Consider the following 14,848-nt stretch of genomic DNA (forward strand, 5'->3'; position numbering starts at 1 on the left):
TCTATGTGTTTAACAAATAAAGCATTTTGCAAAATCAAGTGTTCTGCACCATATTTTTTTAGATCATTGGTGATCAGTTGATATTTCCTTCATCAGCTGCAATTCTTTTTTACTGAAGCACCAAAGTTAGCATGGAATCCTTAATGGGGAAATCTGGCCTGACAAATCTGTTGAAATTCTTTGAGGAAATAGCAGGCAGGATAGACAAAGGAGACTTGGATTTTCAGAAGGCCTTTGAAAAGGTACCACATATGAGGCTGCTTCACTAATTAAGATGCCATGGAATTACAGGTAAGATAGCAGCATGGATACAAGATTGGCTGACTGGCAGGCAGCAAATATTAGGAATAAAAGGGGCCTTTTCAGGTTAGCTGCTGGTGACCACTGGTGTTCCACAAAGGTCGGTGTTGGATGCTTTTCATTGTTATATAATGTAACGGAATTGATGGCTTTTTGCCGAAGATACAAAGAGAAGTGGAGATGCAAGTAGTACTGGGATAGTAGAGAGGCTACATAAGGATTTAGATTGGAGAATAGGCAAAGTAGATGGAATACAATGTAGGGAAGTGTATGGAAATGCAGTTTGTTAAAAGGAATAAATATGTACACTGTTTTCTGAATGGGGAACAAATTCAGAAATCCAAGATACAAAGGGTCTTTGGAGTCATGCAGGATTCCTCAAAGCTTAATTTGCAGGTTGAGTTAGTGGTAAGGAAGACAACCATTTCAAGAAGACTGGAATATGAAAGCAAGATGCAATGCTGTGGCGTTGGGAAGCATTGGTCAGATTTGGAGTATTATGACAGTTTTAGGGCCCCCATCTAAGAAAGTATGTGCTGGCATTGGAGAAAGTCCAAAGGAGTTTCATGAGAATGATCCTAGGGCTAGGAATGAAAGGGTTAACAGGTGAGGAGTGGTTGATGGCTTTGGGCCTGTACTCACAGGAGTTTACAAGAATGGGGAAGGATCTCATTGAAATTTACCAAATAGAAACAGAAAACCTACAACACAATACAGGCCCTTTGGCCCACAAAGCTGTGCTGAACATATCCTTACCTGAGAAATTATCTAGGGTTACCCATAGCCCTCTATTTTTCTGAGCTCCATGTACCTGTCCAGGAGCCTCTTAAAAAACCCTATTGTATCCGACTCCACCACCATCGTCGGCGGCTTATTCCACATGCTCACCACTCTCTGCATAAAAATACTTGCCCCTGATATTTCCTCTGTATCTACCTCCAAGCACCTTTTATATGTGCTTTTTTAACCACATATTGAAAGGCCACAACAGAGTGGACATTGGGAGGATGGTTCCTATAGTGAGGGAGTCTAGGACCAGAGGCATAGCCTCAGAATGGAAGGACATCCCTTTAGAACAGAGATGAGGAGGAACTTTTCCAGTCAGAGGGTGAAAGCCTTGAGGGGACAAGAAAATAAATGAGAAGGAAGGTCCCTGATATGTGGAAGGTAAGAGAGATTTAAATGTTTAAACTGCTAATAATAGAGCAATTTTCTTTTAAAAAAGAGCATTCTGCAGGGGTTGCAAATAAGACAACCAGGGTCATTATCTGCATGCTGGAAATGTGAAATAAAAATTCCAACTATTCTATTTAATTCAGTATTGAATCTGTTCCCTCAGCTTGTGTGGGTTTTATTGGAACAGCATAAGAGGCTAAGAACAGAGTGGAGCAGAAATCATATAAAGGGTGGATAGATACCAATGGAATTGGAGAAGTAAACCACAGTATTTCAAGTAAGAGTATTGAAGAGGGAATGTTCATGCATGATTGAGATTGTGTCAGTATCATTTTCTGCACATCTGTTTTATTCAGAGCCCCTTTGTCCACACTTTCATCTCACTTGTCTTCACATTTAATGGAGGTCCTCTCACCATCTCTAATTTGATGCTAACCTATCTGCGCTTCCACTGTTCTGTTGGGTAGAGAGTTCTAGGATTTAATCCAGCAATGAAGGGCCGACCTACATTTTACCAAATCAGGATGGGAGGTGGTGATATTGTGCTGCCTTTGCTCTCCTTGCTGATAAAGTCCATGGGTTTCAGAGGTGTTGTCAGAGTAGCTTGTTTGACTAACTACCATCTGTTTCTTACACGGTACATACTGTGCGGTGGAGGGAATAAAAGTTTTAGGGTAGTTGATGAGTGCCAATAAAGGTTTTTTTGTCTTGGATAATGTTGAGCTTTTTTGTGAATCTAGTAGTTTGGAGAGTGGTTTCTGTGTTTGAAATCGCATATATTAAAAAAAGCAGTTGCTTCAGTTGTTCAGCACTTCTGATTAAACATAGTTGCGGATGGACAACTTTTAGTATTCACAATGCTGGGACTTGCTTCATTTGGTATAGATGTCCTTGGAGCTGTATCCTCCTACTAACAGTCCTATTACACTATATGGAGATTAGATGTGATAGAACTGAAAGGCTTTGATCTGATCTATTATTCTTGAAAGTCACTAAGTTCTGTCTCTTGAATGTTTTTATTGCTTAGCTTGCAAGTAGTCCTGTATGGTAGCTTCATTAGATTGGTATCATACTACTTTTGAGTATGCCTGATGGTATTTCCAATTTTCATGAACAGGTGTTGATCACTTGACTTGATAATTGTAGAATGAGGGATGTGCAGGCCATGAATTTACAGATTGTTTCAGTGTACATTTCTGCTGCTGAAGGTCTACAATGTCTTGTAATTGAACAGAGATCTGTTGAGTTGCTTGCCTTGTTTATTGATGTGCCACACACCATAATGAATTAAGTCCTCCATATGATGACATGTTTACAAAACAAAAACAGTGGTCACTTCTGCTAATGTTGTGACCAGATACATCTAGCATGGATAGATTGCTGAGGATAAGATTAAGTAAGTTGTTCATTCATTATCTATCCCAGAACCAGTCTGATGGCCATATTCTTAAAACAGAACCTGCTTGGTCAATGTGGTAAATCAAGCATTTTGAGCTAAAGCTGTTGAAGATTACTAACCAGTCTGCTTTCTATGCCCTTGCTAATTTTTTTTAATATTATGTATTGCTTAAGACGAAGAAGAACTGATTCATCAGCTTGGGAGGATAATAGGTGGTAATCAGGCGGTTTCCTGGCCCATGTTTAACCCAATGGGATGTAATGACCTCATGAGGTTTGAGGTTTGGAGTCAATGTTCAACACATTCCATGCTGCTCCCTTTCTCCTCTTGTCTATTGTGCTGCCACCTCTGGTGTGGCTTGACAGAATGTACCCATTCTTCCTATGATTTTATAGTGGCAGTGGTATTTCTGAGGAGCTTACTGGGTCAGTTCAGAGGACATTTGAGGATGTCCATGAAGAGTGTCCATGGCTTCATATAGGCCAGCCAATAAGGATGACAAATTTTTCTGTGTAAGATGGTCATAGAATTTAAATCTTATATCCATCCCACAATGTGAGGGAGTAAACATTTGCAATGACTTATTTTCATTAATGTGATAATGTTTTATTTATGTCCAGATTCTAGGTTATTAACTAAATTTAAATTCCACTGCTGCCATGGTGTAGTTTGAATTTGCAGATCCTGATTACCGACCTGATCATTTTATTCCCTATATAACCACTTTACATAGAATACGCTGCGTGTTTCAAATAAACTGAATCAATGATTGGAATTATTTAGGTGAAATTCCCTCAGAATCACTGTAAAATACTAAGTTAAAAACAAATCAGCTATATCCAATAAAAAAGTTAGATTCACAGATGTACAACACTAGAAATAGAGTTTTAGCGTAGATAAATAAATGTTGCCTTTTTTCCTTTTTCTTTACAGGTTTTTCTGTAAATGCTTCATCAGAGCGCCTGAACATGGGAGAAATAGAGACACTTGATGACTACTGAACACAAGCAAACTCTTGATTTATTTAAAAAGTTGTTAATCATGAATTCTGAATGCATCAACCAATCTCAGTTAATTAAAAAAAAATCTGTCACCATGAGTTCATGTCTGTCTTTGGTACTTTAATGTATTTTGTTGTGGCCCCTTCACCTGTAAAGCAATCATGTTTCAAGTACAAAGCAGCCAGTTCAAAGGGCTCTGCACCAACTTGCAAGTTTCTGAGCATAGAATCACTGGTTCTATAGTGTAACATGGATGGTGCAGTAAAATGCAGTGCATGTCCTATAAACACTTGTTTACTTATCAGTTTATTATTGGATTTTATTCAGAATACATGATTAACAGGTCTATTCAATGTTGGTCATGTTAACATCAATTGTTTGGTTGAACATTACAGAGCAATTCTGTCAGTAATGTATTTATAAGATAATTCTATAATTCACATGTTGAAGTGCTTGCTTTAGTACTGAGATGTATTGAAGATGGTTTGGATATTGTTAAGATATCCATTCAGTTTATGTGAGGAGTACCTAAACTTGCCCCTTTTGAGAAGATATACATTTTTTTGGCCTTGTACAGTTTTTTTTAAATTAATATATTTGCAATATTCAATACAGTATAGCCGTCTTGAAATATGCAGCTATAATTGATAAGTCAGTTGAAATATTTCTGGATGTCCAGAAATCATGGTTTTCTTAGTTATGCAATTGCTACATGAAGGCTGCAATGTGTAACTAGAGACATGTAAGAAATTTTACTTTCCCCCTACTGTTGGAGCATGCATATGCAGGCCAGTGCCCAATAAGGAACTTTCTCTCTTACAGGGGCTGTATCCACTTCTTGTTCGGGTTATATTTTAAAATTGTTCAATAGTGAATCCTTTACAGCATCTTGGCCTAATCAACATCTGTTCATACAACATGAAGGTGACTATTAAAAAATATGCTGCAGCTGCTGTGTGCCACCAGTTATAGTGCAACATCGAATTTGCAGCTTACTGTATTTAGGTGTACAGAAGATTCCCTTTGAAAGGGAACTGGGTAATTGACCCTTTGGTGACTGAAGGACTCTTTTAGTTTCTGAGAAACATGTTTTGAATCACTTTTTTTTTTAAAAATAAGATTCTGTACAAACGTTATGCTAATATTAGACTGAGAACAGAGTTATATACACAGAACATGTCTCTAAAGTGGATTCTGAATTAAAGAAAATGCAGTGAAACTGATATGTTGTCACTGCTTGCTTCATGTCACTTTTCTAAAATCAGTGCTTTTAACGGTTTTCCAATTCTGTTCAAAGTAATTTTGAAAGTAGACACAACTTGTCCTCTTTCCCAATTGCCCTACAGAGGCAAGGGTTAAATTGGCAGCTGAGTGGTGGTATATGCATAAATTTGATCCCACCACCTTGGCACTACGTTAGAACTCACCACATGCCACTTTTTGTTATCCTTTGTATGCTTTATGCACCTGTACACTTTATGGACATTTGTTCTAGTTAAATACACATCATCAGAAGGGCAGCAAATCAAAATCCATAAAACTACAATGCGGCCTTAATTTTATTAAGGTGCTTTTCTACTTTTGTTAATTGCAAGTATTTTGTCTGCTAATAAAGTGACAGTAGCAAGAACCCTCTTCCATTATGTTGAGGCAGTGCTTGAAATGTCCTGAGGGAATAAAGGACCCCCATTGTTTAGCCATATTGGAATTTGCACTAAGGATTTCATCTCCTTAAATGCATGATTTATTTAAAAACTGAAATTTAAAAATCTGAAAACATTCTGCATAATAAAATTTGTATACAGGTTTTGAACTGTTTCTTTTGTGACATCTGCATTACTGGCATCCATCTGCACACCTCAGTAGAGCAGCTGCTATTTTCTCTTTGTAAAAAGAAATTCATTGACATAATGCATTCATCAAAACTACTGTAATTCTCAATTTTTGTTGACAGTTGAACACTATCTTCATCCCTCATGTTTTAATATTCAAAGGACATTTTCAGAGGTGTATCTTCAATTTAAGGATGATGTTGTGATAGTGGCATCTATCAGATTATATATAATCAGTATATTGAAGAACTAATTATTAATCTAGCACAATGCAGGAAAAATTAAAACAAAATCCCAGGAATTGCTCTTACAAAGAAATCATGTGTCTTAGGCCTAGAAATATAGTTATTTGTGGAAAGCAGAATCCTTTTTAAAAAATAACTTTCAATAAGTTTTATATCTTTAAACTAAAACACTGGGATGCAACTACGTATTCCATTTAAAAAGCTATTCTAATACTTGTAACATTTCTGCACTGTGGGTTTTGAGATAACTATGCAGCTATCCTTAGCATGTATTTAATTTTCAGGTTTTTTTTGTTCATTCTTTAACAAATGAAGTTGAAATTCAATTTGCCCATACTATTCCCAACGTATTACTGCTTCCACCATGTACCAAATTGGAAGACTGAGTGGTTCTCATTCAGGTATTTGAGAATATTGTATCATCACCTTCAGATATCAGAGATATATTCCTTGTCTTTGTTGCATAGAATTTCACACAAAGCAGTATTACAATATTAAATTACAATTCTACTTATACATATAATGAATTTTCCAGAGAGGAATTTGCTTTTCCAGTGTTTTGTAATATTGCAACATAATGGTACTATTCCAAACCAAGTAAATTTAAAAAAATGAATGTAGCCAAAATGTTGCCGTGCATCAGTGTATTTTGCCAAGCTAATTGTTTCCCTTTCAGTTTATTTTCATCCCCAGATGAGTCCCTGATTTGGTTAAAAGTTTTTTTTATTATACTGTACAGAAATTGGTTTTACTTTTAAGGTCAGGATATAATTGTGCCTCGGAACAGTAAACTGATTTGCTTGAAAATTGTCCTTAATAGCAATTTAAAGATGATTTGATTCTTCATAAATTTTAATTTTCTGTAAGTCAGACATTAATGTCTCAACCCAGAAAAAAGAGATGTGCTTATTTATTTTCCCTTTGATCTAGGAATATTAGTTGGGATTGTTTCTTGTGCAATGGGGAGAGAAAGGTGTGAGAAAAGATCAGTCATTCAACAATCTCAGCTGTGTGAAAATTTGCATTGTGTGTACTGTATCAGAGATGATTATTCATTTCTTAAAGCCAAACCATGTGGAGGAGATGAAGACAGAAGATTTTTTTCCTGTTCTTGGGGTCTTTTGTGAATGTATATTCACAAATGGTGAATTTGCAATCGTAGATTGATATTTTCATTAAGATGCAAAAATGTGTAAAGTTACAAAAATAAATGAATTACAAAATTACAATGTTTGATCTTTAATTTTACATTTAGTGATCCAAACTAGAGCTCAATTTTCATGTAAACTGCACAAGTTTCCAGTTATAAAGAACAGGTGGAGAAGCAAGTTTAAAATGAAGATCTAAAAATATAAAAACCAAGAGAAATTAAAAGAGATCAAGGGCAAGTAGAAAAGCAGAAGTGTCAGTAAAGGAAAAACAAAACCCTTGAAAATAGTGTCACTTAGATAGGGTCATAAAGAGAGCTTTTGGTACATTGACCTTCATAAAGCACAGTATTGAGTCGAGGAGCTGTGATGTCACATTGAAGTTGTATAAAGTATTGGTGAGGCCTAATTTGGAAGATTGTGTGCAGCTAAATTATAGGGGTTGAATAGATCAGGACTTTATTCCCTATAGCATAGGAGAATGAGGGGTGATTTGATAGTTACATTATAATGCAAGCAGGCTTTTTCTACTGAGGTTGGTTTGAGATTTGAACTAGAGGTCAGGGGTTAAGGGTGAAAAGTGATAGGTTCAAGGGAAACATGAAGGAACTTCACTCAGAGTGGTGAGTGTATGGAATGAGCTCCAATGGATGAGGGTTCAATTTCAAAATTAAAGAGAAATTTGGATAGGTACATGGATGGGAGGTTAAGACATTGAGCTGAATTCTGCAGTGTGCCTAACTGGAAGAAACATACTTCAGTAACAAGCTTTGGCAAATGTTAGTTAAGGTCAGTGGGTTAAAGAAAGCTCAGGTGATGTTTTTATAACCATATAACAATTACAGCACGGAAACAGGCCACCTCGGCCCTTACAGTCTGTGTTTTAGACAACTTGCGTTGTGCAAACACTCGTTTGTGTTAGGTCTCCATTCATAAAATTGACTTATGACCAGTAAATTGAAAGAGATATTTGTAAATTGCTCTTTCAGCTGGGATAAATGAGCTCTCAGTGACCAGTGTTGAATGGGTAAAAGGGTAAGGATTGCACTTGTTTTGGAAAATGCTGAGGGAAGAAGAGAATATTGGTATAGACAGAGGAGTTAATCCAATGCTTTGTGGAGTTAGTTTCAGAATTGTAAAAGGGGAAGGGATGAGTACTTCTGGTGTTACATTGGTCTCAGAAATTTTAGAGTGTAATTCATTGAGCATGGAGGCAGATGTGCTAAAAGGAATTGGCAACAAGAATTACGCTCTGGAAAAGAAGCAGAGGTGAAAATAGAATTTGTGAAATGAATGGAAATGCTGTGAACTACAGCTGCAATAGAGTAAATGTACACATTAGTGAAGAAGATGGTATAGACAGAGAAACTGGGCAAATGGAAAGGAATTCTTACAGCAGGCAAGGTGGAAGGGGCTGTAGTTCAGATATCTAAGAGTTGGTGGTTAAATTTGACTGTAAACCATATAGTTTAATCTATGCCCACAATTTATTGTGACATCGAGGAGTCATTGGGTCCATGCTTGCTCTTGGCAAAGCAATCCCACCTGCCTCATTTTCCTCTTACTGTGTGCAGTTCTTGTTCATTACTTAACACCACTCCTTCCTTTTATACACTTGAACAACAGAGTAATTTACAATAACTGATCCATCAATGAGTCATAATAACTTAGAACACTTTTCATACAATTTGTGTATTCAAAGTGCTTTACAATAGATTAAGTAAAAACATGAAAATAAAAGATAAAATGATGTCAGTTAAAAGCAAGTTTATTTAAGTTTTGAGCTGGCATTTAAAAGGCATTAACTGATCTGAGAGCTCCAGCATGATTATAAAACGAAAACTATTCTGTAATGTTGTATGGTCCCAGACCATTAAGAGGTTTTTAAAAGGTAAAAGAACTTTAAAATCAATTCTAAAAGATAAAAGAAGCGGATGCAGAGTAGCTAGCATGGGAATGACATGTTCCCTCGTCCTTGCTTTGGTTAAAAGTTTAGAAGCAGTCCACTGAGTTGAATTTTGTCAATAGATTGCTTTGGAGGGCCAGTAAAAAGTGAACTACAGTTACCTAGTCTATTGGATATAAAGGCATGAATACCTTTTTAACCATCATTATGTGACTGAAATGGACGTACCTTTGCTATATTTCTTAAGTATAGAAATGCTGCTGTGGTCACTTTGTTGGTCAATTTGAAATTCAAATTGAATCAAGGAGAGCACACAGGCTTGTTACTTCTGATTTTACAAGGGGAGCCAAATTCCCAAGTTTATCAAGATGATTATCCCTTGGCTTTAGGACCAACCAAGGTTTTACCTTTATTTAGTTTTAGGAAATTACTGCTCATCCAATGTTTATTACAGTTGTTATGAATGTACCACAGTTCTGAGGGGCCAAAGGGTGCGGGGTAGCCCCCTCCTTTGTGAGAATCGCAAGATCACTGTTGGGTTGGGTCAGGGGGCCCAGGAAGTGAGAGAGAGACGTGCAGAATGTCTCGTTTCCCCGGCGATGTAAAGCTCCGGGACATGGCCATTGTCTCCGGAAGGCGAAGTTGCGGATTGGAGACTATGCTACGTGAACGCCCTCAGGCAAAGTGGGCTGGTGAGATTGCATCACCCCCAACCTGATTGACATCTACGACCCTGCGAGTCAGGATAAAAGAGGGTCTGTAGGAACAGCCCCTCAGACGCACCAGAAGAAACGTTAAGCGACCACGTAATAGCAGGAAGTCATCTGAAGGAGGCCACATGCGTTCAGTTCTGTTGCTGGAATCGGTGGCTGGAACCACGGAAAACAGCTTTTAGCTAACAACAGGGAAACCCACTCCCCTGACTCAATGGATTGGCATCTTAAAAGACCTGGGGCAAGTTTAAATCGCCTCTCTCTTAAACCCAAAAAAAACGCTGCAGCTTGAACGAACTAACAGTGACTGTTATATTTCCATCGGACAATACATTATCCCCCAGACAACGATAGAGCTATTTCTTATTGATTATTATTATACTTGTGCTTTAGATTTAGTATTGAGGACATATATTATATGTATGTTTGCATTAATCTTATTTTTGTGTCCCTTTAACAATAAATACTTTTAAAAATAGTACCATCAGACTTCAACGGAACTCTCTATCTTTGCTGATAAGTGACCCAGTTACGGGGTTTTGTAACACAGTCATATTAGAAGTCAGTTAAGACAGGGTGTTATCATAGAAACAGAAAACCTACAACACAATACAAGCCCTGTTACCCAAGCATGTGTTTACTTTAGAAATTACCTAGGTTTACCCATAGCCCTCTATTTTTAAGCCCCATGTACCTATCCTGGAGTCTCTAAAAAGACCCTATTTTATCTGCCTCAACCACCGTCGCTGGCAGCCCATTCCACGCACTCACCACTCTATGTAAAAAAAACTTACCCCTGATATCTCCACTGTACCTGCTTCCAAGCACCTTAACATTGTGCCGTCTCATGTTAGCCATTTCAGCCCTGGGGAAAAAGCCTCTGACTATTCATGTGATTAATGCTTCTCATCATCTTGTACACCTCTATCAGGTCACCTCTCATCCTTTGCCGCTGCAAGGAGAAAAGGCCAAGTTCACTCAACCTATTCTCATAAGGCATGCTCTCCAATCCAGGCAACATCCTTGTAAATCTCCTCTGCACCTTTTCTATGGTTTCCACCTCCTTCCTGTAGTGAGGTGACTAGTACTGAGCACAGTACTCCAAGTGGGCTCTGACCAGTGTCTGAGATCGCTGTAAGGTTACTTCTTGGCTCTTAAACTCAATCCTACGATGGATAAAGGCCAATTCACCGAATGCCTTTTTAACCACACTGTCAACCTGCGCAGGAGCGCCCTATGGAATCGGACCCCAAGATCCCTCTGATCCTCCACACTGCCAAGATTCTTACCATTAATGCTATATTCTGCCATCATATTTGACCTATCAAAATGAACCACCTCATACTTAACTGGGTTGAACTCCATCTGCCACTTCTCAGCCCAGTTTTGCATCCTATCAATGTCCTGCTGTAACCTCTGACAGCCCTCCACACTATCTACAACACACCCAACCTTTGTGTCATCCCTCCACCTCCTCATTGAGCTCATTTATAAAAATCATGAAGAGAAATGGTCACAGAACAGATCCCTGAGGCACAGCAATGGTCACCAACTTACATGCATAATGTGACCCACCTACAACCAGTCTTTGCCTTCTGTGGACAAACCAATTCTGAATCCACAAAGCAATGTCCCCTTGGATCCCATACCTTCTTACTTTCTCAATAAGCCTTGCATGGGGTACCTTATCAAATGCTTTGTTGAAATCCATATACACTACATTTACCGCTCTACCTTCATCAATGTGTTTCAAAAAATTCAATCAGGTTCTTAAGGCACCACCTGCCTTTGACAAAACCATGCTGGCTCTTCCTAATCATATTATGCCTCACCAAATGTTCATAAATCCTGATTCTCAGGATCTTTTCCATTAACTTACCAACCACTTAAGCAAGACTCGCTGGTCTATAATTTCCTGGGATATCTCTACTCCCTTTCTTGAATAAGGGAGAAAGTTCTGCAGCCCTCCAATCCTCTGGAACCTCTCCTGCCCCCATTGATGATGCAAAGATCATTGCCAGAGGCTCAGCAATCTCCTCCCTTGTCTCCCATAGTAGCATGGGGTATATCTCGTCCAGTCCTGGTGCCTTATCTAATGGATGCTTTCCAAAAGCTCCTGCACATCCTCTTCCTTAATAGCTACATGCTCAAGCTTTTCAGTCCACTGCAAGTCATCCCTACAATCACCAAGATCCTTTTCTGTAGTGAATACTGAAGCAAAGTATTCATTAAGTACCTTAGCTATCTCCTCCGGTTCCATACACACTTTTCCACTGTCACACTTGATTGGTCCTATTCTCTTACATCTTAGCCTCTTGCTCTTCACAGAATTGTAGAATGACTTGGGGTTTTCCTTAATCCTGCTTGCCAAGGCCTTCTCATGGCCCCTTCTGGCTCTCCTAATTTCATTCTTTAGCTCCTTCCTGTTAGCCTTATAATCTTCTAGATCTCTATCATTGCCTAGTATTTTGAACCTTTTGTTTTCTTGGCGAGATTTACAACAGCCTTTGTACACCACGGTTCCTGTACCCTACCATCCTTTCCCTGACTCATTGGAACATACCTATGCAGAACTCCACACAAATATCCCCTGAACATTTGCCAGATTTCTGCCATATATTTCCCTGAGAACATCTGTTCCCAATTTATGGTTCCAAGTTCCTGCCTGATAGCCTCATATTTCCCCTTACTCCAATTAAACACTTTCCTAACTTGTTGGTACCCATCCCTCTCCAATGCTATGGTAAAGGAGATAGAATTGTGATCACTATCTCCAAAATGCTCACCCACTGAGAGACCTGACACCTGACCAGGTTCACTTGCCAATACCAGATCAAGTACAGCCTCTCCTCCTGTAGGCTTATCTACGTATTGTGTCAGGAAACCTTCCTGAACACACATAACAAACTCCACCCCATCTGAACCTCTTTCTCTAGGAGATAGATGCCTGTCAATATTTTGGAAATTAAGATCTCCCACCACGACAACACTTATTATTGAATTTTTCCAGAATCTGTCTCCATATCTGCTCCTCGATGTCCCTGTTTCTATTGGGTGATCTATAAAAATCACACAGTGGAGTTATTGACCCCTCCCTGTTCCTAACGTTCACCCACAGAGACTCAGTAGACAATCCCTCCATGACTTCCTCCTTTTCTGCAACCATGACAATATCTCTGATCAGCAGTGCCACACCCACCTCTTTTGCCTCCCTCCCTGTCCTTTCTGAAACATCTAAAACCTGGCACTCCAAGTATCCATTCCTGCCCCTGAGCCATCCAAGTCTCTGCAATGGCCACAACATCATAGCTCACGTACTGATCCATGCTTTTCTTTGTTCATTATGCCTCTTGCATTAAAATAGACACAACTCAAACCATCAGTCTGAGTGTATCCCTTCTCTATCACCTGCCTTTCCTTCCTCTCACACTGTCTCCGAGCTTTCTCCGTCTCTTCAGTTTGGTTTCCACCCCCTAACAATTCTAGTTTAAGCTCTCCCCAATAGCCTTAGCAAAACTCCCCACCAGGATATTGGTCCCACTGAGATCCAAGTTCAACCCATTCTTTTTGTACAGGTCACACCTGCCCCAAAAGAGGTCCCAATGATCTAGGAATTTGAATCCCTGCCCCCTGCTCCAATCCCTCAGCCACACATTTGTCCTCCACCTCACTCTATTCCTATTCTCACTGTCGCGTGGCACAGGCAGTAATCCCGAGATAAGTACCTTTGCGGTCCTGCTTCTCAACTTCCTTCCTAACTCACTGTAGTCTGTTTTCCGGACCTCCTCCCTTTTCCTGCCTATATCATTGGTACCAATACATACCACAACCTCTGGCTGTTCACCTTCCCACTTCAGGATATTGTGATGTGATCAGAAACAACCCCAGACCCTGGCACCTGGGAGGCAAAGAACCATGCATGCTTCTTTCCTGCATCCACAGAATCGCCTGTCTGAACCCCTGACTATAGAGTCCCCTATCACTGCTGCCTTCTTCCTTTCCCTACCTTTGTGAGCCACAGGGCCAGACTCTGTGCCAGAGGTGTGACCACTGTTGCTTCCCCCAGGTACGATGTCCCCCCAACAATACTTAAACAGGAGTACTTATTGTTAAGGGGTACAGCCACGGAGGTACTCTCTAATATCTGACTCTTGCCCTTCCCTGTCCTGACTGTTACCCACCTATCTGTTCCCCGTGGCCCTGGTGTGACTACTTGCCTATAGGTCCTCTCTGTCACCTCCTCACTTTCCCTGATCATCATAAGGCTCAACCAAAATATACAATTGTATGCATCACTGTGGAATTCAAATTTATGCACACTAGTGCAGACTAAAGGCAGCATGTATTGGAAGAAGGGTAAGAGACCGAGACTGTTTCCCCATGCAACAGCAGAAGGTATGTTGTACTGTATCTCAGAAAACTGGTCTTCAAGGCAGAAAAAAAATTCTCTGTCAGTGAAATGAACAAAAGCATTTTGCTAGCCTCCATAGATATACTTATTCGTGCATCTCATACCAAGACGTGTTACTTAGTAGTCATGACAGATTTCGTTAACCACATACTGCCTGGCAGAGACATTCCTTGGCAGCTCTAGTGATTAATTCCCAATTAGTTCTTCAAATTTAGATCAGCATTGTCAGGGCTTCTCCTCTCATTCCACCATTTCCTTTCCCTGTATCCCCCCCCACTACAATATTTTTCTTTCCTTGCCCAAAATCATTACACCAAGACGTGTGGTCTTTCCAGCCCACAAAGCAATTAATGAGGGCTACACACACAAAACGGAAGAACTCAGCAGGTTTAGGCAGCATTATGGAAAACGGTCGACTTTTTGGGCCAAGCCCCTTTCTCAGGACTGGAAAGGAAGGGGGAAGAGTTCAGAATAAAAACTCTTCCTGTGCTACATTGACGACTGCATTGATGCTGCTTCGAGCGTCCATGCTGAGCTGATTAGTTTCATCAACTTTGCCTCCAACTTCAACCCTGCTTAAATTCACTCGGTCCTGTTCTGACACCTCAACCCCCTTTTATAAGCCTACTAATTCCCATGGTTATCTTGACCATATCTCTTCCCATCCAGTCTCCTGTAAAAATGCTACTCTCTTTTCTCAGTTGATTTGTCTCCATT

At 39.5% G+C, this 14,848-nt stretch overlaps 1 protein-coding gene across 4 annotated transcripts in view; it reads left to right on the forward strand.

The window, feature by feature from the left end:
* gigyf2 (GRB10 interacting GYF protein 2) overlaps positions 1–5,099 on the forward strand; it is a 134,347-nt gene extending 129,248 nt beyond the window's left edge. For all 4 annotated transcript variants that reach the window (XM_059948585.1, XM_059948594.1, XM_059948605.1 and 1 more), the window contains one exon: positions 3,809–5,099. In XM_059948585.1, coding sequence (XP_059804568.1) covers positions 3,809–3,876 — 68 coding nt within the window. In that variant the 3' untranslated portion in view covers positions 3,877–5,099. The remainder of the gene's footprint in view (positions 1–3,808) is intronic.
* Positions 5,100–14,848: the final 9,749 nt, after the last annotated feature.

The sequence above is a fragment of the Hypanus sabinus genome, chromosome 2, assembly GCF_030144855.1.
Source record: "Hypanus sabinus isolate sHypSab1 chromosome 2, sHypSab1.hap1, whole genome shotgun sequence".
NCBI classification, from domain to species: Eukaryota; Metazoa; Chordata; class Chondrichthyes; order Myliobatiformes; family Dasyatidae; genus Hypanus; species Hypanus sabinus.